The 26,770-nt window shown below is 47.3% G+C and overlaps 1 protein-coding gene and 1 pseudogene across 1 annotated transcript in view; both read left to right on the top strand.

Annotated features, from left to right (window-relative positions):
• Positions 1–15,791, top strand: part of CLYBL (citramalyl-CoA lyase) — a 285,813-nt gene extending 270,022 nt beyond the window's left edge. The window contains exons 8-9 of the mRNA XM_075563458.1: positions 14,539–14,658; positions 15,654–15,791. Of these exons, the coding sequence (XP_075419573.1) occupies positions 14,539–14,634 (96 nt within the window). The 3' untranslated portion in view covers positions 14,635–14,658; positions 15,654–15,791. The remainder of the gene's footprint in view (positions 1–14,538; positions 14,659–15,653) is intronic.
• Positions 15,792–22,243: 6,452 nt separating this feature from the next.
• LOC142461025 (high mobility group protein B1 pseudogene) lies at positions 22,244–23,526 on the top strand (annotated as a pseudogene).
• Positions 23,527–26,770: the final 3,244 nt, after the last annotated feature.

Genomic DNA, 26,770 nt, shown 5'->3' with positions numbered 1-26,770 from the left:
GTGTTGACAGTGTCCACTTTGAAATTGGTTCAATTGGAACAAATCATTAAAATTGTAAGCACTTAAAGTAAGGTCATAAAATTCTAGTGATACTCATTCTATTTCAGATATATAGATACATAAATATATTATAATCACTGTCAGGAACTTGGAAACCAGTCATCTAAACAGTATTTAATAACTGTCTTTTTATTGTTTATCAAGAATGTTGTAATATTACAAGAAAGTGACAACAAGATGAAGAGACATGACTCATACATGGGACATACAGATACATGCACACACTATATACACGCTGCATGCGTGTAGCATTTTTAAACATACATCTTAGTAGCAAATATCTTTTAGTAGCAAAAGAAGGCAGGAGGTCTTATATGTAGGTTAAATATAACTTTCAAAATTGTGTAATATATAACATATCCTTAAAAATATTCTAATCAAAATATTTTTATTGTCGTTTTTTTTTCCAGATTGTTCTTTTGTTGGTTTCTGGTTTTTTATTTCAAGAATTAAAAAAAAATTTTTTTAAGCAAAAAGAAAGAAATTTATTGGAACCCATACGGGAAACCCTAGGGGGGCCCAGCATACCTTACTGTGTAGGCATGCCCAGCAAAGAGTCATACCATCACTGTACCCCCATGTCCCAGAGGGACTCCCCTTGAGCCAAGCCCCAAAGCCCTAGGACTGGCTGGGGGTGGGGTCAAGAATTTCTTTTAGCTGGGTAAAATTTCAGAAATTTGCTAGTCCAATCCTTTCAGCTTTCAATTTAATAAACCGAAAGCCAGCACAGCGGTGGTAGAGCGGCGATCAGAATTCAGGGTCCATCTTGTGAAAAAGATATCACTCGCATAAATTCCGTTTCACTTTGGTCTCAGTGAGTCCCCACGCTGAAGACTGAGGCTAAGTACTCGGTCAAAACAAAACGTGAGTTCACGTTCGTATCTCTTTCTCAGTCGTGTTCTTCCTCGTGTCTGCATAATGAGGCAGGAGATGGCATCGCGTGGCCCTGCTCCCACAACCCTCTCAGCTGTCACCCGGCATTCCTCCCTCCTCCTCAATTCCCTCCTTTAGGTGCCTTGTCGTCCTCCCCCAAAAAACTTCTTCTTGGCTTTAATCCCTGCAAGCGCCATTCCATGATAGTAGTTCTCATTCATTGTCTCCTAAGGTGGACTGGAAACTTCTAGAGCAGGACTAGAAAGCCTTACCTAGCCCATTATTTCATTTCATCTCAATCAAAGACCGAATACCCAAAGTCATGTTCTCGGCTCTACCTGGGGTCGCATGAGCACACGATGGCTTTTTCACATGTTTAATGTAATGTCCAAATAAGGGCCATGGATGATGGTGATGCTCCTCCCCCAGCCCTCCATCCCCTCCTCTCCCTTCGTTCCTTCCTTCCCCTCCTCCCAGAGTATTTTCCTCTGGGAACAAGGATGGTCTGCATGTTTGCCTTTCCTGGTTTTTCTTCGCCTGAATCCTTAGGACCCTTCCTTGAGAAGGCCTCGTCTTCCCTCCATCCTGTCTCTCACACCACACTCCACCGCCATGGCCCTTGGCATCTCTGCTCCAAATTACTCAAAGTTCGGCACTCAGAACATACTTTCGATCATATTTATTAAAGGGATTTATAAATTCTTTCCCATATTATGATCAGGTAAATGCAATTTTTAAAATATAAAGCAAGTGCTTCTATCAATTATGGCTTTGCTGTGTATTAGTGGTCTTCAATGGGAGAAGGAAATGGGATCTTTCAACACCCCCCCCCAATAGAGAACAAACAGTCATTTCTACAGCATCACACACCTTCCTACACACGCTTAGAAACAGGTACATGACAGCCATTTAATAAATGCTATTTAGTTCACTCGTTATCATTATACAAATATACAATGAGGTGTATGTTTAACCAGATGTGAGAGGCCTTCACAAAGTTCATGGAGAAATAGGGGTTTGTATTGTGTTGGGGTTTTTTTAATGGAATATTTTCACTTCTTTAAATCCCCTAATATATAATGCTCGTTTGCTCTCTTTCAAAAAATAGAGAAATTTTCTTCAATTCTCGTTCATCCGTTGTATTTAGAAAAGCTAATCAATATTTTAGTCTTTTAAAGTTAGAGATACTCTCTAGCTGGTGAGTCCCTTTATGCTTGTTTTCCAAAGCAAGACTAAACCCACAGCGCATAAATAGAGGGCGTCAAGCACTATGAGTGCGCCTTGCAAACAAACTGCTTTCCTTGAGGCAAGGCCAACTTTAATCTGGCATAAAATACTTCAAGTAACCAGAAATAGGTAAACTTTTGGCTTGTTTCATGTTTATGTTTGAAAAACGTTTTAAAGCAAGACCCTAAAGTTTCAGAACCCTATGCGATTTTAAAACAAATCCACGGATTTTACACTCAGGACACCTTCATTTTATAGCTATGCAAATGATACCGCAGTTTGGCTATTTTTTAAAAGAGAGAAAAATGAAGCGCAAAGTCTAATTTTCTAGCAACTATATAGGCATTCCTTTTGCTTGCCACAGGTGTACAGAGCCGGGAGGGAGCCTCCCTGTGGCACACCTGCTTTGTCCAGATGTTCTTATCGAAAGATAGTTAATAGGAAGCTGTGTCTATTCCTGCCTGATGATTCTGCCCAAATTTGGATTAAGGTTAAGTCTCCCCCTCCACTTTGTAGACGCGGAGGATTCTAGAAACAGAAGGCACGGCTCCGTTTGTTTAAAAGTTAGGGCGACTTTGATCCAGTGGAACCCGCCCTGGGCTGCCGGGGCAGGTGGCTGGCTCGGGGCTGGCTGCGCATTGAGATAACGGACTCATTCTTCATCCGCCACGACCGGCCCTGCTTTCCCCCTGGCAAAGCCAACTGCCAAGTTTTCCGGTACTTCTTTTCCTCTCTGGCTCCCTGAAACGATTAATAAGGTCCCAAGTTAATCTCCTTTCCACTGGAGCCTCCCCCATGTACAAGACATGCATTTTCCATGTAGGGCTAACGTGGAATAATTTCATGCCTCTTGTTTAAAAGCAAATTGGAGACTCTGGTTCCTTTCCAGAACGTACCGGTCTTGGTCCTTTACTAGAGACGCAGTGCACATGGAACTGTGTTCAGTTACAAAGGGGACAAAACAAAAATCAAATAGGAATGCTGTCGAATAGTTTTATATCCACTCAGGTCCCCATTCCAAAGAATTACCCATTTTAAACAGACACACTCTGGTCATTGGTCTTTGTGCCCCCCTCCCCTCTGTTCCTGTTGACCCTCTGCTGAGGGTCCCTTTGCCACTCAGTCCTGGCCTCCGGTGTCAGGGTCACTCGGGTTTCGGATCATTGGCATCTGCTTGGTTTCTCCTCCAGCTGCTGGGCTCAGTTTGGAAAGTTCCTTTACATTTCTTTTCCTACTGATTTCGGCCATGGATCTAACACCCCTGAGCTTAGTTTGTGTAAGGAGCCGTTTCATGTGTGGTTTATAAGACGTCAGGGAGGACTCAGCTCCCACTCTCTGCACCCGCGATTGTAAAGGCAGCCAGGCTACCCAGGAAGGAAGGAGGCTGTTCCATCTTGCAGAACTGGGGAGACCAACCTGATAGGTCAGCCTAAATTGCAGGCCTCCACCACCACCACCCCCCAGGCTGACCGCTTGTAGGGGTGGCGTGTACCAGGTTGCTCCGGAGCGAATTCCCATTGGATTTTTGTATCCCAGCTGGATACTAAAAGCGCCCTCTTCAGATAGTCCCGCTTTGCCTCCCGTGAGTCATTTCCAGAGCTTCCCCAGCAGAGGCCACAGAGGCCATCTGTGTGGCTTCCAGTGATCAGCGTTACAACAGATTGACATGTGAATGTTTGTCCATGTTGAGGGACTTCAGTTGAACTTGTAGAACTTCCCATAGATACATTGTCTTAAAAAATCCATTTTCCGCCCAAGGCCAGCCCAAACCGAAGCAAGCTGCCCCTGAGGGTTTCCACGGCTGTAGCCTTTACCTGGCTGACTGCCTCACCTGTTTCCAGAAAGCAGGCAGATCGCTTCAAACAACCGACTCCTTATGTAGCACCAAGTGCTTTAGCCACTGCACTACCAGACTCACATCGATACATTAGCACCTGTAGATTACCTGGCAGCAGGAATAAATAACTAGATTCCCGAATTAAAATGCTGAATCTTCATATAAATTTTTATTAAGCTACCTATTCAAATGATCACAACATATTTCTCTACTTTCCAAATCTTGGTGGCAATTTTAAAGATGGTTACATGTGATATTAATGCTCCAAAGACTATACAAGGATCACATGTCACCTTTCAACTTTCTACCAAATGTTCCAAGACTAAAGTAATTACTTACATAATGTATTATTGGAGTGTTTCACATTGAAAACACCCTTTAGCACTTTTGGTATAATAATTAACTTAAGAGCTTTCAATTGGAAACTTAGATTGGAAGCCTGTTATATATTCATTTTTCTACCATTCCATTATTAAATTTACATTTTCGTACTTACTGTCCTATGTTACGCTTTAATATTATTACTGGAGAGCCCTGCTCTGCTCTCGGCCACCCCAGTCTCACTCCTCAGATCCTCCTGTTCTCCTCTTCCTGCCCTTTTCCCCAGGTGCTGCTACTGGCTAGCTGCCACTCACCCCTTATCCCAAAGGAAGCCACCTCTGATCCCTAGTAAATGCTGTCCCGTCACCCTGTGCTTTATGCAAATACGGAACCCACTTGTAAGTACTCACACTGACATTTACTCAGTGTATTTCCCTCCATGAGACTGAAAGCTCCACGAAGGCAGGAACCAAGTGAGTGTTGTTCCCTGCTGTTGGCCGTCCTGGTTGGATCACCCTTGCTAGGTACACTGTCAACTTGAGTATGCAGGGATGGAGAAGAAGCAGATAACCGTAGGACAATGAGCAGGGGTGTGCACAGCCTGGGGGATGCAAGAGACAGAGCACCTCACTGCATATGTCTGGGTAACTTAGGGACCCAGCACTGGGTCCTAAAGTACAATAGCCCAGCACTGCCCAAACCATCAAAGTACCTTGAGGTGTTCAACATAAAAGAGGAACAAATAGTCAATTATCTAATCAGTGACTCCTTATTTTATCAAGTCTGTTTTGCTCCTCTTTGTCTTGTTTCATTGTTGTTGTTGTTGTTGTTTTTTTAACCCCCAAAAAATAATTCGTTCCCATCCTGATCAAATCAATATTGATGGAGCAAGTTCCTGGGGTGTTACAGGTGCTGGGGGTTCTAAGATGTATGAGCCTCACAGCATATGGAGAGACAGCAATAGAAACAAATAATTAGAATAGAATTTGACAAGTGTTATAAAGATAAGGCTGAATAAGGAAAGGGAGGAGGGATTGGCTCCACCAGGGAAATCTCAAAATGCTTCTGAGAGGCGGCCTCTTCTGTTGTGTTTCAGCATAAGAAGGGCTGGCCGGACAGACAGAGATCAGGGCCCTGAGAGCAGAGCCAAGAGCATCTATACATGAGGTGCTGAAGAGGGCAGTGGGCTGGTGGGTGCTGAAGATCCAGCGAGGGACTCAATGCCCTGGCAAGAGACCCAGCGGAGAGAGGAGACCGGGCTGACCTTGTGATGTTCCTATAAAGAGGAGGGGCTTCATTCTGTAAAGCCAAAAAGAGCCAGAGCAGGGTTATAAGCAAATGAATGGTCTGACCAAAGCTTTCTTAGAAAGATAACAGCATGATCCCAACAAAGAAGGTGCAATTCCCCAATAAATAAGCTGGCACTCTATCAAGGAGACCCCTATCCGCCAGCCTAGGAGCCAGGCAGCCTTCCCCGAGAGTGCCCAGTCACCCAACTTACATCCTTAAAAGGAATTTCCTGAATGAATTCTGAGACAAGGCCATACTCGGCCCTGTCCAAGGATTCTCCAAATGTTCCAAATGAAAAACATGAAAGACAACAAAATCATGCCCCTCTCCCAATAAAATGATTTATTTAAATAAAATGAAATAATAATTTAAAAAATCATGCCCCTCTGGTGAGAATCACCTTACCCATTTCTTGAGGAACATCAAGGATCAGTTGACTTGTTGGTCAATGAGAAAACATCCCTTCATCATAGCCAAGACTGAAAAAAGTTCAGCAAGTAGAGGGGTAGGCAAGCCCTTAGAGATTCCCACTGATAACAGACAACACTGGTGAAAGTTATAAAGATTCACTGGGAACGCTTGTGAGAAAAGAATTCATTGAGTAGAAGAGTCAATGTCACACTGGAAAAGGAAAGTTGGTCACAGCAGTCCTTCATTGGAATGTGCCCGGGAGGGCTCCCTGGGAGCCCAGAGAAGTTATTCAAAAATAAACTGAGTAGGGAAGAAATTAGATCAATGTGTGGCTTCCAGGAAAAGTACTCTCTTAGAAAGCAAGGTGGTGTAGTGGTTACATGGTGGGCTGTGTTCCGCATGCTCGGCAGTTTGAAACCACCAGCAGCCCCACAGGTGAAAGACTGGACTTTCCATGCCTGGAAACAGTGTTTCGGAACCGTGCAGGGAGTCACTCTGAGTCAGCAACGACTGGATGGCAGTGAGAGCCGCTCCTTGGAGTCCCCAAATGATACACTTGACTGCTCACCAACACCGACCGGAGGTTGAGTCCAGCCAGGAGCACTTCAGAAACAAGACCTGGAGCTCCACCTCTGAAAAATCAAGACGCTGACAATCCCACGGAGAACCGTTCTGCTCCGATACACGTGTGGCCACTGAGGTGACTCCACAGCAGCGGGGAACTTAAGTGCCGGACACGTAAAACAGGAGAGCCTCCCAGAGCTGGAAACACGCTGCATTTCCATGGCGTCGTCACCACCACTTTGCTACCAAACAGATCCCCCCAAGGACATCACAGTCTGATGAAATGAACGTTATTTCATTGCCTGCCTCATCACCAGACAATGACCAACGCGTCAGAAGACCACCCCAACAGCGCAGTGGCTTTGACTTTCCTTCCTCGACCGAACATGTGGCATTGCCCTTCTCCAGGCACTGGGATCAGAGACACGTGAACATAAGATGTGCCAAAGAAATGGACCAGTGGTTGTGGGCCACTGAGAACCGGGAAGGGAGTGTCTGAGGACAGATCCTCCACACTCAGACTGAAGGAGTCGGGGAGGCAGACTCTGGTGCAGGAAGGCCTTCAAGGCCGTGAGTTGGAGATGACTCCCCGTCCCATTCTCCGATGAAAAGTTACTCCCCACAATGCCCCCCATAATAATGCCGGTTTTAAGGCACTGCTTGCAAGCGCACGGTGCCTACTATCTGCTTGAAGGTTGTCTGTCCTACAGAGCCATCATTCCACCCCCCTCAGTACAGCCCGCTCCCTGCTGACAAGGATCATAGATGGCCCTGGAGAAGAGCTCAGGGACACCTAAGGAAGTCAAGCCAGCTCAGAGGCCAAGGTTAAGCGCCATCTGAACTCTAGCAACCGCCCATCTTGTTATGCATGTACCTTTCTGTTGCATGTATGCCTCTAGCGCATTCCTTCCTGTTACGTATGTGTATGACATGTGTATGACATGGCTTGCATGCCCCAAGATTATATAAGCCTGTTAGAGAATACATTAGTGCTCTCTCGCTCTCTCTCGTTCTCTCTCTCTCTCTCTCTCTCTCTCGCTCTCTCTCTCTCGCTCTCTCCTGTCATCAGAAGAGGTGAGCCCTTGCACGTCTTGTCTGTTTTTCTTTCCTTTACCCTTCAACTGCACCACCGCCCCTTAAGACCCATCGGTTGTGGAAGCTGGTCCCCGACATGGCTTACTGAAAGCTCATCGTATCCTGAGTGGCATGGCATCTCTAAGTGGGAAATGTACGACATGGCTCTGGGACTGTAATAACGTGATCAATGTGAATGATGGAAAGCTATTCCTGATTAAATAATAAGGGCAGCCATTTCAGACCTCCAGTCTGTTTTCTGTGCTCTGCCTGTTACCTTGTCTCTTTCTCTATTTCTTATATGTGATAGCACTTGAATCTTCCCCCCATCCCCCCATCTGCCTTCTGCAGCAAACAGTGTATTCCCTCAAGCAGGGGACAGTCTTTTCTATCCAGTGACCGGAAATGTAGTAGTTACATAATTTCGTGTCAACTTGATAAACAAGTGCAGGGATTAGAGTGTAGCCTGTCAATCAGGTCACAGCCTGATGATGCCTCCTTGTGGGCCTGGCCTTCTCATGCGGATTCTAGGAACTTCCTCTCTGTCTGTCTTGGTCTGTCTGTTGACAAACCACGCAGAGACTTCCTAAGCCCTGTGAGAGCCTGGGTCTCTGCTTCACCTTCCTGTTGAAGAGCCACACTTGTAGAGCCAGAGAGCCGCATGGAGACCCACACCAGGGCTGCGATGCTCCCACTGCCATTGGATCCACAAGACTTTGCACCAACCAGCCTGTGATCGCTGCATGTGACTTCATGAGTCTGGAGAGAGAGTTTTGGACTAGTATTGGACTTACGGGCTAATGTCAGACTTAGGACTTGTAGGTTAGAATGTTTTCTTAATACACAATTACTCTTTGATATAAAACTCTCTCTTACACATCATGAGTGTCCTTAAATTTATTTCTCTAGTTTACCCGGACTAACACACCAAGTGTTTTGCATAGGGCCTGGCAAAAGAAGCTTTTCCATAAATGCTTGGTGAATGAATGATGAATTACCTAAGAAAATTAACTTAGTGGGCATCTTAAGGATGCCATGAAGCAGCAGTTCTCAACCTGTGGGTTGCTACCCCTTTGAGGGTCGAACGACCCTTTCACAGGGGTCGCCTGATTCATAACAGTAGCACAATTACAGTGATGAAGTAGCAACAAACAATGTGAGGGTTGAGGGTCACCACAACTGGAGGAACTGTATGAAAGGGTGGCGGCATGAAGAAGATTGAGAACCACTTCCGTAGAAGAAAAAGGTGTTGTTTACAAAAAGTTAGAAGGGGGTGCTCATCACGTCCTATATTTGCACATCAAGCCAACCTAACCATTTCTAACCGAAGGATAACAGAAGTTCTCCAAAAACATAGAGGCTCTCAAACTTGACTGTGCCTTAGACTCATCAGGCAATCCCAAGCCAGTCTCCAAACTTCTGTATCAAACCATACAGGACTGGACCTAGGGTGATTCTGGCCCAGGCAGTCGGAGAACATATTCTGAACAGTTTCAGTCGGTAAGGGGTTAAGGACATAGGTCTGGGGTGAAGGGGGGGGCAGCTTTCCTCCAGCACAGTCCTTACTAGCCCCAGCGAGGAGTTACGCATGTGTCTCTCTGCGTGCCTCAGTTTCCTGCTGTAAAGTGGGGTGAATAATAGTACCGTGATGAGGATTACCTGAAATAAAGCATGCCAGCCCCTGGAACCAGCAACCGCTTCATGGCTATAGCTATTATTACTGTACTTGTGGCTAAGGTAGTTAACCATGAAGAAATGACCGAAAGGCATTTGAAGCAAAACGACCCGCCTGAATCATCAAGCTGGCAGACATCCGTGCCCATGTACTTCAAACTTAACTTTTTGAAGTAGTCTGCCACTTTCTCAGGAAAGCTGTGGCCTGGGACACTGAAGCTGACCTATAATCACCCCTTAAGAAATGCTACACACCCTCCCTACAAATCCCAATAGCTTTCTGACAGACTGCAGCAGAGAGTCCAGCCAACAGTTCACATCGCACAGGTAAAGCCACATTTTCAAAAGCAGCCACATCCAAGCCATTGGGAGGTGTGAAAAATTAAGTTGAGGAATGCAAAAATGATGATCTGAGAAGTAAACCCCCAACTAATTCACAATTTTTAAAAAACTTAGAAAGGCAAAAAAGAAAGAGAGGCAAACTGGCTACGCTTCCCAGATCTCCGAGGATCACGTTGATGGCCATGGTTGATCTCTTGGTTGCCTAACTTTAATTGGCCCAAACCCACATTTCTGTGAATCATTCTAATTGGTGTCACTGAAATCACAGTGTGCTGTTGCAGGCAATGTTTGTCCCTTTCGACTTGTCGTGTTTAAGCCCTCCCACCCAACATCCCGATGGCCCCACTCAAGACCAACGTGCTCACCCCAGCTGGAATGTTCTTCTCCCTGCCACCGAGGCCATGGTGACACAGAGCCACCCTACAGGCAGGTTAGAACGGCCCCTGTGGTTTAACTCTTTACAGGCCTAGAAAGCCCCCGTCTTTCTCCCAGGGAGCAGCTGGTGGTTTTGAACTACAGAGCCTGCAATTTGCAGCCTAGTGTGTAACCACTGCACCACCAGACCTGCCCGACTCACCGGACTTAACCAGTGAAAATGGCCCTTGAGTGCTCCACGTTCCATGACTCCAGGAGAGTTGAGACAGGACGGGAAAGGGGTGAAACTGCGGATCCATTGCTGGACCCCAAACACAAGCTCTGGTCTAGACCCAGTGCTCAGGCCCGAGGTGCTGGAGGAGAGCCTAAAGTAACCTCGCCCTCAAGGATTAAGCCCATACTGCCGATTGAGAGCGAGGTTCCAGCTAGACTTACCTATCCACCGTGACGGTGCACCCACACCAGATGATACGGCTTTTCCTGGAACTTTATATAGACATCGCGAATGCTGTGTGAACACATTATGCTTAGGAATGATTTCCTGATTTGTACCAACTAAAAGAATGATGGTCATGTGGGTTTTTTAAATGCCTAGGCTGATAGGTGCAAGACTGAGGCTGTTCGTATGAGATCGTCAGTAGTCGTGAGCACTACATCGGAAAGTGTGGGGGAGAAAGAACAAGAAACAAACATGCTCAATGACTTGTGTGCATTAAGCTTACGAAAAGGAAAGCCGGAACAATAATGGCACCATAGAAGAAAGAATTGTGCTTTCTGTCTTTGTTGACTATGTATTTTTCATTTGCCAAGTGCGGGAGAAACCCCCAGCCGCCATTGTCATGGCCTGGGCATCTTTTTGAGGCTGTGTGCATCTGTGCTAATGTCGCCCCTCTGGCCGATTATTTAAGCCTTCACAGGACAGATGTGCTGTTTTACAGGGCCATAATCCGCTCGGTGGGCAGATAACTCGGAGGCCTTTGGTCTTCATCATTTACTCCAATAAGAAATCCTGACTATTGCCTTGTAAAACAGCAGGGCTCTCATGCCCCGGTTCCACATCTAATCTTAACCTATGGGACATCATCTGAACTTCTAACTGAATTCATCAAATGAAAAGCAACACAAATGTAGCCAGGACAGCAAATAAGTATGTAGATCACAATTAAAATGAACAGTAAAAATCCATCACGGTCATAACCAAAATTAGCTCTGGGCACAGGCCAATCGGGGCTATAAATAGGGAAAAGGAGCGGGTTGGACAGTGACTTATTTTAGGCCACACAGGTGTTTTCCGGAATTATATCTCTCAGTGTAAGACAAAGGAGGTTTGGCAGTTTGTGAACATTTTAATCATAGTAATATTTTAATTCTCTCTTGACGCAAAGCTAAATTCTAAAGACATTTATAGTCTTACCAATTGTTTTAAATATTCACGCTCTAGATATCTTTGTTGTTAGATGCCATTGAGTGGCTCCGACTCATAGCTCCCCTGGAATGATAGAAGGAAGCTCTGCCCAGTCCTCCACCAGCCTCCCAGTGGTTCCTCTGTCTGAACCAATTGTTGTGCTCACTGTGTCTGTCTCATTGAAGGGCGTCCACTTTGCTACCAAGCACCATGGCCTTCTGGTTCCTCCCGATAACATAGCCATGACCTAGCCTCAGCACCCTGATTGCCACGGCACATTCTGGCTGTACTTTTTCCAAGACAGACGTGGCCGTCGTTCTGCTAGCAGTCTATGTCGTATCCGATATTCTTTGGAAACACCATCGTTCAAATGCATCAAATTCATCTTTGGTCTTCCGTATGCACTGGCCGTATTATAGATGCATATAAGGCGACTGAAAACACCCTGGCTTGGTACAAAGTGACATCTTTCCCTTTTGATATTTTAAAGAGAGCCTTTCACAGCAGACTGGCCCGATGCAGCATGTCGGTTGATTTCTTGACTGGAGCTTCCCCGGGTGTACATTGTGGATCCGAGACAAAGGGAATCCGTGACCACTTCAGTCTTTTCTCCCATTAGCAGAATGCTGCTTATCGGTCCAGTTGTGAAAATGCTCATTTTATGTTGAGGCGTAATCTGCACCGCAGGCAATCGCCTTTGGTCTTCATCAGTAAACGCTTTGAATCTGTACTTTCAGCCAGAAAAGTTGGGTCATCTGTGTTCTTGTGGGTTATTAATTTTACATCTACCTATCTTAAACCCACCACTGTTTCCAGAGAGCCCAGCCGACACCTGGCAGAGCCACTTAGTCATGAGAAACTGACTGTTCAGACTACAATACAGGTAGCCATGAAACCCAGGAATGCAAACAGACTACCGGCCAGGTCCACCGCTGCTCCAGCTCATCACCAGGATCGCCACAGATCCTCTGCTTCCCACTCTCACCCAGGGGGAGGAAGCAGAACCAAGATGACGCGCTGTGGATACAAGGGACAAATGGAAGATTTGAAACACTTACTGTATATACTTGTGTGTAAGCTGAGGTTTTCAGCACAAACAATTTGCTGAAAAACTGGGGTTCGGCTTACACGGGTCAGATGTAACATCTCGCTGCCCCCCCATCCCGGTAACGGGACGAGCACCCGTTATCTCCTGTGTGATTGCCGTGTCTCCGCTGTTCATTCAAAACCCCGCTGACACTGCAGGGCTTTGAATGTTTGTTTACTCACATCTAACCAATCACAGCCGTCCTATGATGTGTATCTTTGAATAAGCCTTTTAAAGACTGTGTGCAAAGGATGTGGCATGAATGGATGTCATCTGGTCAAGCCCGACTAACAAAAGGAGGAAATCTCATGAAGCCTAACATAGAGTTAATAGCAAAGTGGGTTCGAGATGCATGGGAAGACATTCCAGAAGACATGGTGCGACGTGCCTTCCAGAAATGCAGTATTAGTAATGCTGTGGATGGCAGTGAAGACTGCGCTTTGTATGAAAATGACAGCAGTGATGGTGATGACGGCGATCTCAGTGAGGACAGCGTCTATGATGACCTCACACCAGCTGAAGCTCTGCATTGGGATACGGATGATGATGAGGAATCCAGTTTTGAAGGATTTTAACTCTTTACATTTTAGCTTGGTTGCTGATTGAGCTCAGGGAATAGTGCTCTTAAGGTATCATTGTGGATACCTTATTGTTTTTGTTGAACCTATTTTCCACTTACTGTGCTGGTTTACTAATGTTAAATGACTTGTTGTCCTTTTATTTATGTTTTTTTAATTTAAAATAAATATTTAAATACATTGCCCCACTGATGTCTCAATTTTTAGTAATTTTATTTCCAAATTTTTAATTTTTTCATTTGTTTTGATTATTAAAACTCGCCAATAGCTTCTGCATTTTCCACCCTAGGCTTATACTCGAGTCAATCATTTTTTCTGGTTTCCCAGGTAATAATTAGGTACCTCGACTTATACTCGGGTCGGCTTATATTCGAGTATATACGATAGCTATCCCAGCATTCACTTCAGGTTCTGGATACAGTCTTGTTATTTCCATGTGTGATCTACGGTGAACACTGGACTTCCTTAACACCCAGCTTCATATTGGCCCAGCGTAGTCATGTGACCGCAAACTACCGTTTACCTACTTTGGGCTTCAGTGTCTTCTTATAAAACAAGGCCTCTAAGATATAATAATTATTTATAAACTATCAAGGGACCAGGGGTGGGATCGGGGAGGGAGGGGGATGGGTGGGAAAAAAAGGGAAACCGAGCTGATTCCAGGAACCCAAGTGGAAGGTGAATTATGTTAGTGACGAGTGCAACGAATGTATAAGGGTGCTTTGCTCAATTGATGTATGTACAGATTGTGATAAGAGCCTTATGAGCACCAATAAAAAGATTTAAAAAAAAAAACAAGGCCTCAATCACATGTCACAGACAACAGCTATATGTAGATGGTCCAAAAATGGAGCTATAAAACAATGTGAAACTGGAGATTTCAGGTTCTTTCCAGTTTCAACATTCTGTTTTTTCCTTATCATTCTAGTTACCTCTGCCAGTCTGCCCCCACAGATGAATCTCTTTTTACTCAGTGCCATCCTACTGCCTCAGTCTTATGACCTTAGCGTGTAACACTGCCCATAGATGGAAGCATCATGCCATTAACTTGATCAGTTATTCTTACTCAGCTGTCATCAGTTGCCAGGACACATTACTGCTTTTTCAAGTTCTCCAGAAGTTATTTTAGAAAGCAGTTACATTTTCCTTCCTCAGTTGTTTTCTGCTTGATTTCAGGAGTTCCCAAGGTTTCTCTCCATAATATGCGCAGAGCTTGCTGCTTTTTTTTTTTTTTTCATCTTGCGAGGCAAAAATAAACCTTTCCTCTGCAATTTAGTTTGGGCTTTCTCAAAAGTTGGGTACGGAAAGTCGGTATAATTCAGGTGGCGTCGAGAATGTTCTTGTTGTACGAGTGTGTGCAGAAAGGAAGCCTGTCATTTCCACGCATTCTTTCAGGAAGTTTGCATTCTCTCTTTTCCAGGGAGCCTTTACTTTCCAAGGGAGTATGATCGACATGCCATTACTGAAGCAGGCCCGGAACATTGTTACGCTTGCCACAGCCATCAAGAAAAAATGATCTGTTAAATAAAGCTCTCATCAGGTGGGCCGAACATTTACAGTGGGTTTCTGAAAGACAAGCCATAATACTGAAGGCAACTTGTTAGTATGCCAGATTGGAACCGTCTTCTGCTTACAGTTCTTGTTAATGACGATTTGGTGGTGGTTGGTATCTGACCGGCCAGTGATTCCTCTAAAAATGTACTTTCTCCCTTTTGACACCAAGCGTGTGATTTTGTTGTTGTTTATTAATGTGTTGTAAATATGGATTTATGACCTCTCAGGGCTAGAAGAGAGTGGGGAAAGGCAAGCTATCCGAGGAAGTTGCACTTTAATGAAACGGATCTTTCCTGAATCCATATACGCCCTTTGCCCTTTTCATCTTAATAACTTTCCCACGTTGTTCATTGGTCCAGATGACACCATAAATACTTTTACGAAAGACTGGGTTTTTAAAAAATAACTACCTGCATGGGCCATGCCTAACTCACTAATAACCTGATGGAACATCAGAGATGACCCAGGCAACCATTGATGACTATATTGGCGTAGAAAGATACCTTGTCGAAATAGAGTTGTGAGCTGATTACAGGTGAACCTTTCCACCCCCCAAAATGCAGCGTGCACGTCCGTGAACTGCCGACTATGAGAGCGCTTGTGTGGCTGAATGCTGGGGGCCACCAGTTAGCAGCAATTCAAAAATAAATGTGCGGAAACGCTACACCGGCCGGGCTCCTCCTTTCTTTCCCGGTTAACTGTGTGCCTCGGAGGCCATTTCCCCTGTAAACTTAGGGCCGGACAAGGCGCCCTCAGCAATAAACTCGTAGCATCTAAGAAGACACAATGCTGCCGAGTTGGTGCATATGGTCCCCCGTGAGATTTGCATCACATTAGAGTCGCGGCCACAGGTCATCTGGGTGGTGTGGTTAACGGGCTTAGTAAAGCTGTTTTGAAGAGGTTAACCCAGCTTGTAGTCAGGGTAAATAAACATAACAACCAGCCATTGTTCCCTATTCAGCATGTACTCTTATATTGAAGGCTAAAGGGGATTGAAGCTGCGGAGGATCAGCTCGTGCTTGCCAGAGGACGCCAATGAAGTTTGAAATACCAACAATCAGAGATTTTGTTTCTGTTCCTCATTAAATCATGAGCTTTTGTGTGGAGACTCTGAACGACTGTTCTTTAAGAAATTAACAGAATGGGACGTTTGAGACTCTGCACCACCCTTTTCATGGCAATGCTGCTGCTCTCACACAAACACCGCGGGAAGGCTGTTCTGTTTATTTAAATTTGCAAATAGAAAACAGGTTCTTTTTTTAAATTAAGAAAAAATTTTCCACCTCCTCCCCTGCCCTTTTTGTGTATTTCCTACGTGGCCCCTACTGGGTGCCCCAACCAGGGGTCTGCTCCCTGACTCATTCCAATTGCTTACCACAGCCTGTGAGGTGAACGCAGTTGAAGGGTACACGGAATGAAAGACCCCAAAGCAAGCTCAGAGAGTCCCATGCTGGCCACGGAACACCCACTTGCCCACTTCCACCCACTAGCAAACGGGGGAAGATCCCAAGGCATGCTGAACACCCCGACACCAGCAGGGCAGTATGGAAAACCGATTTCTAAGGTATCAACCAACATTCTTAAACACGAGATCCAAATAGACAGCTCCCTCACAAGGATGGGGCTGGACCCTGGCCCTGCCTTGGTAGCCCCGCTTCCTCTTCAGCGCACCTCTGTGCACCCCTTCATTCAGCTGTTGTCACCCTGCACCACAGGGACCTGGAGAGGAATGGGAGTACTGCCCCATCTCTGCTAAGGAAAGACTCCAAGGAAGAAGAGGGCACCTCAGCCAACTCCAAAACCATTGTAGGCCAGCAAAGCGGCTTCAGGACTACGGACAGTGGCAGTGGGGAGCCCTATTGGAGTTGCAGGATCCCCTCCCCACCGCCTCAGTGATCTTGGACATCCTGGACCCCCGTGTGTGTGAGGGTAATCCAGAACCTCAGATAGCCAGCCACAATCTGACCCTCTCTGCTCAAACACAGACAGACAGAAGAAGGCTTTGCTTTGGAGGACCGCCCAGGAGTGCACTCTCATGTTGACTGTCTTACACACACACACACACACACACACACACACACACACACACACACGTGTTGGAAGCCCCAGCCAAACGTCCTGCTTCCTTACCAGCAGCCCCATTTCTATCTCACTACACTGCCCATCCTCCAGGATTGACCCAGACCACCATTCCAGACTCTGAGGGGCAGGCCGTCGAGCCCCTGCCCTCCTTACACAAGCATCCGTGGAGTCACGTCCAGCCAGGCCTCTCTGAAAGGCTAGCCCTCCCTATGAGAGCTCCAGATGGAGTGCTATGAGCATTGGGTCCTTGGGAAGAGCAACCCCCTAAGAAAGCCCTTTGGGTGGTGCTAGGATTCTAGACCTGCCTGGGTCCCCCAGCAGCCTATCCCAACAGGCCCACAGCCCACTAGATCCTTGACCACTGGACTGGTCACCTTTATCCTGAACAGCTGTGTCCAAACAAGACCACCATGCTGTTTAAATCACACCAAATGTCAATTGTCTCATTTTGCTCAGAATCTATCAGACCTAATTAGAATCGTGAGGTTACGACCCAGTAGGGCCAAAAATCTGAACAGGGACCCTGACTCTGACTCCTGTGAGAGTTTTGTTGGGGCCAACAACTCACATTTGTGACCCAATTCCTTGAAGAATAAAACCCAAGGGCAAGAAGATGCTGGGAGATAAACTGGTGTCAGTGGCACACTATAGGGCCATTCACGGGTGAAGGTACCACACAGAAGGCAGGAGAGCAGTGGAGGGTGAGATGTCCCCAGTCTCCATTGTGCCTCACGGGCCGGCGTGACACAGGAAACAAGGTCTCCCTCAGCTCCGCTGAGCGAGTAATGTACTAACTACAAGGGAACCTTACAACTAATCTGATTAATTAAAAACTATACCTGTTTATATTTTGTGTAGCTCATCACAAGCAGCTTTCCCATATCACCCCCCTGTTATTAATTCTTGGGGACTAAATTATGGGTAACACTATTAAAACATTATCAGAACTAATGAGAAACACTTACTTAGAAAATGAGCTGGGACAAGATTGAGTTGAGAACATCCGCGGTGATCACTGTAGATTAGTTTCATAAATCATCAGGTGCAGGGCGAGGCTGGCTCTGTATGCAAAAGCCCTGTCACGGGAAATGAAATTGCGATTTTTTTTGCATAATTTTTTCATTAATCTCAATAGGACCCGTGTGGTGTAGATTGTTTTATTCCCCTAATACCTTGCCTGAGGGGGGGGCGGGGGGATTTGCCCAATAATGTCTTCATTGTTTTACTGAGGTCTTAATGACAATCTGTGACAACCTCATTTTAATGTATAGAGGATGAGATCGATACAATCATGTTTTATTGAAATGGCGTGGAGGAACTCCAGTCCACTGTGGTTAGGAAGTTCCTGGGCATCTGGGTGCCCAACTTCAGATTTCCAAGTGTTCAGCCCCTGGCTGCTCTCACCTCCCCTGGTAGTCACCCATGGGAACAGACTCAGAAAGTCCTGTGGAAGGAACGCTTCAGCGCCTCGGATCTGAATGTGGTAGCAACTCCGCTGCCCGGCATATTCTTCTGGGCATATAGAACAGATCCTCGGAGTTCTAAAATAGACACATCTGAAGGCTGTCAGTAGCGCCTTTGCACCCACTGGGTGGAAGCCAGGAAACTGACGGTAGCAGTGGGCACGTTGAACTTTCTAGCCAGGCCTAAGAGTGCACGCTGGCTGGCTCACGGCAGGCCCTGCTTTCATGGCTTCGGTTCACTAGATGTCTTTCCCCATCTCCCCCAACCCCACCCCGCGGCCCGGAGCGGAACCCAGGGGCCTTCCCCAGTTTGGTTGGGGTTTTCAGGTCCTGGGAAGGCATCTGAAGATACAAGCAGGCTCCATGATTCCAAGCGGGATTTTGTGCCTTGTAGGACTTGAGAGGGTCCCCCAACTAGGGTAGCCTGTGACTCAAAGAGAAACCTCCGCCCGCCCACCCCCCAGCCCCCATGCGGGTGTCAATGGGGAGAGTAATTCCCACATGCCAACATTGAAATGTTAAAACTTTAGTCTTATGCGTTCTTTCCGGGGCGGTGCACTTTTGTTTGAACTAGGGGAGCGGAAAGGGCTAAGAGCAAGAACAAACTGGGAAATAAATGACTTTCAAATAATGGAGTACCTGAATTCCGAAGGGCTCAGAACTGACTGAGCTGGGGGGCGGGGCGTTACTGTCCGGTGACGGGGGGCTTTCTGTTGTTAGTTTAATCCCCCCAAATCATTTGGCTGCATATTTCCTTCCGAATCAATAAACATTGCCAGCGACTTGGAGTAGGTGAGCTGTAGGAAGGAACCGAAACCATCCTCTGCGCCTTCCTGCCTCCCCCACCCCCGCTGTTGTCGATGGACCCCAGTTTCAAGTCTGCGGGTGTCTGAGTTTATTTTATCAAAAAATCTTTGGGGACGTGTTGGTTGCCCGCTCCCCCTCCCCCCCTTTCCATTTTCAATGACCACTGACCGCCTGGGCTTGGGGTGGCGCTTCTTCCGATGGGAAGGGCTCGGCAAGCCGGGGGGCTGCCGCGCGCCGCCGTCGGAGATGGGGGGCCGGAGAGAGCGCGCCCGCCATCGCCGCCGCGGTTGCCCTGGGTGCCCCCCGCGGTCCGGGGCCGCGCGCCGAGCCGGGGCGGCGGGGAGCGGGGCGCCGGGCGCAGGGGAGCGCGGCCCGGCGGGGCGAGAGGGGCGCCGCGCGGGAAGCCTGCGCCCGGCAGGACCGTCCCCCGCGCCCCCGAGCAGCCGGCGGCCCCGCGGGTCGGGTCTGCGGGCCCCGCTCGGCCGCCCGCCCGCCCGCCTCGGGACGCCCGGAGCCTGCGAGCCTGTCGCTCAGCCGGGCTGTAATGGTGGCAGATCAAAGGCTGCCCCGTGTCCCCGCGGAGCCCGGGACAATCCGGAGCCTTTGTGCGCGGTTGCTAGGAGCCTGCGAAACCAAGGGAAAGTGTCAGGAGCATGTTAATCAGACTCGTTACAGTGTAACAATCACGTCTCTCTCGGGGCTCCCAGGCCCTGCTCACCCCCGGCGCACCCCGCGCCCAGACCGCACACCTGCGCGCGGGGCCCTTGCACCGCGTCTGGGGACCCCGGGAGCCTCGCACGACTGGAGGCCGCGGGGCCGTGCGCGGCAAGCGCGTCGCTTCTCGCAGACCCTAGTTTGGGCCCGAGCCGGCCTCGTGGCCCAGGCACCTGGATAGGTACGGGCACCTTCTAGCTGCTGGCCCCGCCTTGTTTTTAAATCATTGGATCGTATTGTTAAAAACGCAGGAATACATTGAAGAGAAAAGCGAACATTCCAATTCAGACCGCTTTTTGTCTGATGTTTTCAAACAGCAAATCAGTTTTGCCGATTTCCCTTTTAAATGCATCGACAATACTCTAGATGATGACCCAGAACTTCGGAAGGGTGGCTTTAATGAAAGTACAGATGTTCCGAATTAACTGGGAATCAGTTCATTTGTTTTTTCACTCAACAAACATCTCCGGAACCAGAAAATGGGTGCCCGACAGCTAGTTTGAAAGTGAGAGAACTGGTTCAGGATGCATTTTTTTCTTTTAAGATTTAAATGCCCTGGTGTGAAGTCAAATGAGAGGCAAAGTTATAAAATGTCAAATATGAAACAAAAGCGTCTGCAGTGTTGATAATAACAAAAGAGTTGTGAATCGAGAACTTTAAACGTTTGGAAAAGAAGACCCTGTGGGAAAAAATAAAATAAAAAAAAATAAAAAACAAACAAAACCCCTGTGGCCATGCATTTAAAGCTGGCCACGTTTGTCACCTATTTCTCTCTTTTGTTTTATTAATAAATCATGTTCTTGGGGCTCTTCTAACAATCCAGACATCAATGTATCACACACTTGTGCATAGGTTGCCAGCATCCTCTCCTTACTTCTTTTAGTTGGTTGGAGCTGACTCTCGCCAGAGTCCCGCCTGAGGGCTGAGCAGAAGGCAGCCTTCTTGTTTGTAAAGGACACTGGCTAGGACACACGGAGTTGAGTATTGAATTGCCCCTTCCCTGGCTGTACACAGGGCACTTGAAAACGGTGCGGGTCTGGAGTAGAATTTGCCCAATTTGAGGTGCTTTTCCTCCAGCTGAGCCCTTGTTCCCAAACCAGTCCATTCACGACAAAGGGTGGAAGGGGAGCCAGAAGCAGACCTCCAGAAGGTAGCTGCTGGACCCCCAGTCAAGAGACAAAGCTTCCTGCTCCCAAGAAGGGCAGTTGATTTCCTCTGGAAGCACCGGTTCCTACCTATTGACCAAGGAGCAGTCCCATAACTAGCTTACACTACCCCATTGGTCAAACTCAAAAGTAGTTTCTCTCCTCACTAGTATGATATAATGGGACTGTTCCACAAGAGTAAAGTCTGATGTCCTGGAAAATTACTTTAGAAATTTAAATTTACTTCATTACTTAAATAACACACTGGAGAAAAAAAAACACCAAGGAATCTGAATAAGTAACGAGATGACCATGTTAAAACACCTGCCTCAAGGAGGCAGATTCGGTAAAAAGAAAGTGGGGTTTGGGGTGAACATAATGGGTTGGCTGTACTTCATTTTCAAGCACTGCATCGAATTGCCTCAGCCATTCAGACCAGCAATCGAGTCAAGAGAGACATGAACATTCCGTTTCTGATAGCTTTTTGACGGCGAGTTTCTTCAAACGACCATGGGGATCAGGCGGAATATAGTTGAGAAGTGGGCTCTTTAGAGCCTCATGGGAGGGATTATGACGAAGAAAAACAAACTCACAAGAAGCTCTGGCTTGGAGTCTCTGCGCGAACTGCACGTAGCCTGACTTCCCAAGGGAGGAGAGCGGGTCATCATCTCCCCCTTCAGATGTCCAGCAGATGGGATCTGTGCTGTGGGATGCTTCCTCCCAGGCAGGTGGAAGGGGCCTCTGGCTTGGCACCCCATCAGCATTTGCACATTGGTGATGGCAGCTCCTGTTTCGAGGGCTGTCAGAGACATCCCGAGCACTGTGCGGCTGGCAGCCCTCACCGCCCCCAGCGTTGGCCTTTGCCCATCTGGATCCCAAAAAAACTTTGTATGAAGCTTTCCACCATAAGCAACAAATTCCTAAACCTTCTTCAAGACAGAACCTGCAAGCTACTTCTGTGAGGTCTCTCCGGGTTCCCCAGAGACAACTCACTGGCCCTCCCTGGGCCCTTGGACTGCACTGGCTCACTTCTCTGTCGAAGAAGTTTTTTGTGTGTGTCCTCAAGGACAGGGTGGATGCCTGCATACTGGGCACTGCCACGCATGTCCAGACCCCTCTCCTGCTCTTGTCTCTCACCCACAAGCACAAGCAGATAAAAGTATGTTCGTTTATAGCAGAAACCAAGTCATTCCCTGCTCAGACACTTGGGTCATGAATGATTCTGGCTCTCCCAACGATGAGCTACGTTGCATTCAGATGTTTACGTAGTCTCGCAAATTTATTTTGTCCCAGCATCCTTTTTTGAAAACGATGCAGGTAATAATACCAACCTCATCATAATAATACCAAACGGACAGCCATTGCAGTACATTGAGCTCCATAGAGACAGCGCCGGGCCAGGCAGAGCCGGACGGCACTGGGCGACTCTGTGCCTCGTGGACGAAATAAAAAGATAACAACATGGGCAAAGGCGATCCTAAGAAGCCGAGAGGCAAAATGTCATCCTGTGCATTTGTTGTGCAAACTTGCCGGGAGGAGCACAAGAAGAAGCATCCGGATGCCTCTGTCAACTTCTCAGAGTTTTCTAAGAAGTGCTCAGAGAGGTGGAAGACCATGTCTGCTAAAGAGAAGGGGAAATTTGAAGACATGGCTAAGGCGGACAAGGCCCGTTATGAGAGAGAAATGAAAACTTATATCCCTCCTAAAGGGGAGACAAAAAAGAAGTTCAAGGATCCCAATGCACCCAGGAGGCCTCCTTCGGCCTTTTTCTTGTTTTGCTCTGAGTATCGCCCCAAAATCCAAGGCGAGCACCCTGGCCTGTCCATCGGGACGTTGCGAAGAAGTTGGGAGAGATGTGGAACAACACTGCGGCCGATGACAAGCAGCCTTCCGAGAAGAAGGCCGCCAAGCTGAAGGAGAAATAGGAAAAGGATATCGCCGCGTACCGGCCTAAAGGGAAGCCCGACGCTGCCAAAAAGGGAGTCGTCAAGGCCGAGAAAAGCAAGAAAAAGAAGGAGGAGGAGGAGGACGAAGACGAGGAGGAAGATGAAGAGGAGGAGGAGGACGAGGAAGATGGGGATGAAGAAGAAGATGATGATGATGAAGTTGGTTCTGGCGCAGTTTTTTTTCTTGTCTATAAAGCATTTAACCCCCCTGTACACAACTCACTCCTTTTAAAGAAAAAAAATTGAAATGTAAAAAATAATAATAGTAATACTGAGCGACGAGGATGTGAAATGAGCCCTGGCAGTGTAGTGGATTACAATCGCAAAGGTCAGCAGTTCCAACCCACTAGCTGCTCCACGGGAGAAAGCTGAGTTACAGTCTCTGAAACCCAAGGGAGCAGTTCTTCTACTCTGCCCTCTTGGGTCGCTAGGGGTCCGAATAGGCTCGATGGCAGTGGGGTTTTATGATTCGTGAGGATTTGAGAAATCACAGGCCACACCTATCCCCTCCTGGGACTCCCACTTGCCTGCCTGAAAAGAGTGAGATGGCTGACAACCTCAGCTGTCAGCCCCTGCAGTCTGTCCCACCCAAGGTCTCCCCTTCCAAGAGGCCAGCCTCCCTTGGTGAGTAAGTGAGTCTGACCAATTAGGACACCCTGATGAGCCTTTTTTGTTCCTGGGCTCCCAGGGAAGCTAGGGGAGACTGTGGGGTGAGCGTGGCAGGTTGACTTCGGCCCAATCCTGATTCCTTCTCCTTTAGCAGACATTGATCAAGAGGACTCTGCTCTTTAAAATCTATCAGCAGCATGTTCTTCCAGAACCTGATCTGTGAGCGATGATCAAATGAACTTAAGTACTTCAAAGGAACCCTGGTGGCTGGCGTAATGGGTGAACCACAAAGCTTGCCTGGAATGTCCGTGGCTGGTGGTTATAAGTTGGGCTGCGATCCACAAGGTCAGTGGTTTGAAACCACCAGCTTCTCCAAGACGGAGAGATGGGGGTTCTGTACTTCTGTAAAGTGTTGCAGTCTTAGAGCCTCACGGGGCAGTTCTACCCTGTCCTGTGGGGTTCTGTGAGTCAGCATCGACCCAATGGCAGTGAGCATAATGGGTCTATTTTCTTCCAGATGCTGAACATGTGCTGAAGGAGAGGTCGGAGAGTGAATTTGCATTAAAGTGAGTTTTTTTTTTCTCCTTTATGTCTATTGGTAGATGAGGATAGGCCCTCCTCACAGGAAGACAAATGAATGGTGGAGCCCGCCCTCAGGAATGTTGAGGCACACCCCACCAGCCACGGACATTCCAGGCAAGCTTTGTGGTTCACTCACTTTGGTTGTGAAGAATCTTTTCCCTCATTCCCAGACCATGCATGGAAATTGCTCTCTGGGCTGGAGATATTCTGACACCTCGAATCATTCTCTCTCCAAACCCCCAGCACCCATTTTGTAGATGAAGACGACACTGACACCCAGCAGGATTACAAAGAGGGCGCCATCCACATGGGAGAACGCACAGCTACAATGCCGTATGAACGGTATCTCCCAGGGCTGTGCACTGTTGGGCCTGGTAGGCGACTCACGTTAGGTCACGCAGCAGTCAAAACACTGAAGTCTCTACGGGTCTAATCTGGTGTCTGCTGCTCGAAGTCACAGGGCTCTGTGCCTGAGAACCCGTCCCATAAATGGTTGCATGTGCATTTCCCCACCCTATCCATTCTGTAGAGCAGTGTTTCCCCAAGTGGGAGATATCACCCCCGAGGGCAGGAGCTGGGATAATAATTCAGGGTGACTGCCAAAGGAGATACCTACATGGATGGAGGCATCCTGGAATGGCCGGACGTTCTCTTGTCAGTCTTGGCAATCCACTGGGACAATCCACTGGGACAGTTCTACAGGGTGGCCACACATCAGCTCCGACTCGCCAGCAGTGATTCAGGTTTGATTTTGAATTTGGTTTATATGGGTAAAGTACAAACATTTTTCACTGCCGAGGGGGTGCTGAGTAACATTTTTCCTGAAAAGGGGGAGGTAGGCCAAATACATTTAGGAAGCTATACTGTCGAGTAAGAAAGCTCTAAGAGACTCTCACGAGAAAGAAGTTGAAGTCTCTTTCTCTACAACTGCTTCTCCAAGAGGCAGAGCCAGACTCCTCCAGTGATATTTGAACTTATTACCATTCAAACGACCAGTCCATCAGTGCAGAGAGGAAAGTCACCACTAGGCACATTCAGCCTGGCCCTTTGCTTCCTTGTCCTACCTGCCCCAGCAGGCCCCTGAACAACCTCCCGCTTCAACCAATCACCAGCTGAGTTCACAGGCTGGGCCACTGGCGGGGCTGGACTGAATGGCTGAGGGATGTCTTGGGCTGTAAGTCCCCATGGAAAGATGAAGGAGCAGGGCAGAGACCTGACATAACAAGGATGTGCTTACGGGGAACCTCTGCTCGCTCCTGGCCAAAGGCATCACCCCCCATTCTTTCCTCCTCCTGCCTTTCCACTTCCTCTCCCCTCTTCCTTGTCCTGTAATACTGCCTTCTCGTCCTTCCTCCTCCCCTCAACTTCCAAGAATAAGCAACAAAAGTCAAGAAGAAAACCATCAGATTGAGTTTAATTCCCCCACCACCACTCCGCCCCAACTCTGGGTTCCGAATTCTGACCCTTCTTGACTGTGATCTTGGGTCAGGAAGTGCCCCGTTTTGCTGTAGAGAACTTGCTTGCTAACTCACTACTATCTGGTCGGTGCTGACTCATAATGACCCTATAGGGCAGGGTAGAACTGCCCGTGATTTCACGGGGCTGTTTACAGAGTAGAAAGCCCTTTCTCCCCAAGCAGCTGGTGGCTTCGAACTGCTGACCTGTCAAATCACAGCCCAACTCGTCAACACTATGATGCCAGGGCTTGCATAGGACAGCTCATATTTCAGAAATGCCCAGGAGGCTGCTAGTTAGCAGTCAAATAAATATTGCTGCCCAAACGGCTTTTTCTAATGTCCTTCGGTGCATTCATGCTGTCTTACTGCAAAGCCAAGATTCAGATTCGAAGTGAGCAGTACAGACGACAGCTCTGGAAACCTGGTTTATTGGTTATGTGTTAGGAGATGTTGGATAAGTGTGGGGCCTGGGATGATCTCGTGGGATGATCTAGAATGGTGTACAGAAATAATACTGCTTTAGAGGATATGTTCTGATCTAGCCTACTGTTAACCGTATTCCTTTATTTAGGGATATTAATATATAATTATGACCCGAAAAATGTTTTCCTTTGATAAGCATTAGGATATGCTTATGATAAGCATGCCACTTTAGATTACTAAGATTGTGACCTTTCCCTCCCCCACCCCCCAAAAAGAAAAAACATTCTTAAACCTTGTCCTTGTAAAAAAGCCTTTTTTTAAATAAAGTGATGTGTGTGTGTGTGCGCGCGCACGCACCCTATAAGGAATTTTAACTTGGAGGTGTCTTCCTGAGAATACATAACTACTTCCCAAATGGGTCACCCTGAATGGGTCACAAACTTGCACGCACTGGCTCTGAAAAGGAACACATTCTTCCCTGTTTGTTCAAACGCAACGCCATCGGCCCATTTCCTCCTCGGCGTGCATGTGTGTTAGATTAGCGTGCAGAGTGGAGAGCATGTTTTCATAGCCTCTGGTGCAGCGTTCATAAAAATCAGGATGATTTTAGGACTGCACCTTCATTTTTGGAATTTTCGAAACCTGTCCCTTTTACTCTTTTATTTTCTTTCCGCAAAACAAAAGGCCGGAGGACTCCTTTAAGAAATTTTATACATTCCCGCAGAGTCCCGGTTTGTTGACCTTCAGGCCACGGAGTGAAACCTTTCTTTTAAGTCCAGCATTCCCCATTGGGAAGCACTCCAGCCTTTGCTTTTTAGGAGGAATTTTAACTGCTGGACTTAATTTAATTATTGTATTTTGTACATACTT

Source organism: Tenrec ecaudatus, chromosome 11, assembly GCF_050624435.1.
Source record: "Tenrec ecaudatus isolate mTenEca1 chromosome 11, mTenEca1.hap1, whole genome shotgun sequence".
In the NCBI taxonomy this organism is placed as follows: Eukaryota; Metazoa; Chordata; class Mammalia; order Afrosoricida; family Tenrecidae; genus Tenrec; species Tenrec ecaudatus.
The sequence above is the reverse complement of the archived record's forward strand: the minus strand, read 5'-3'. Positions and strand labels throughout refer to the sequence as shown.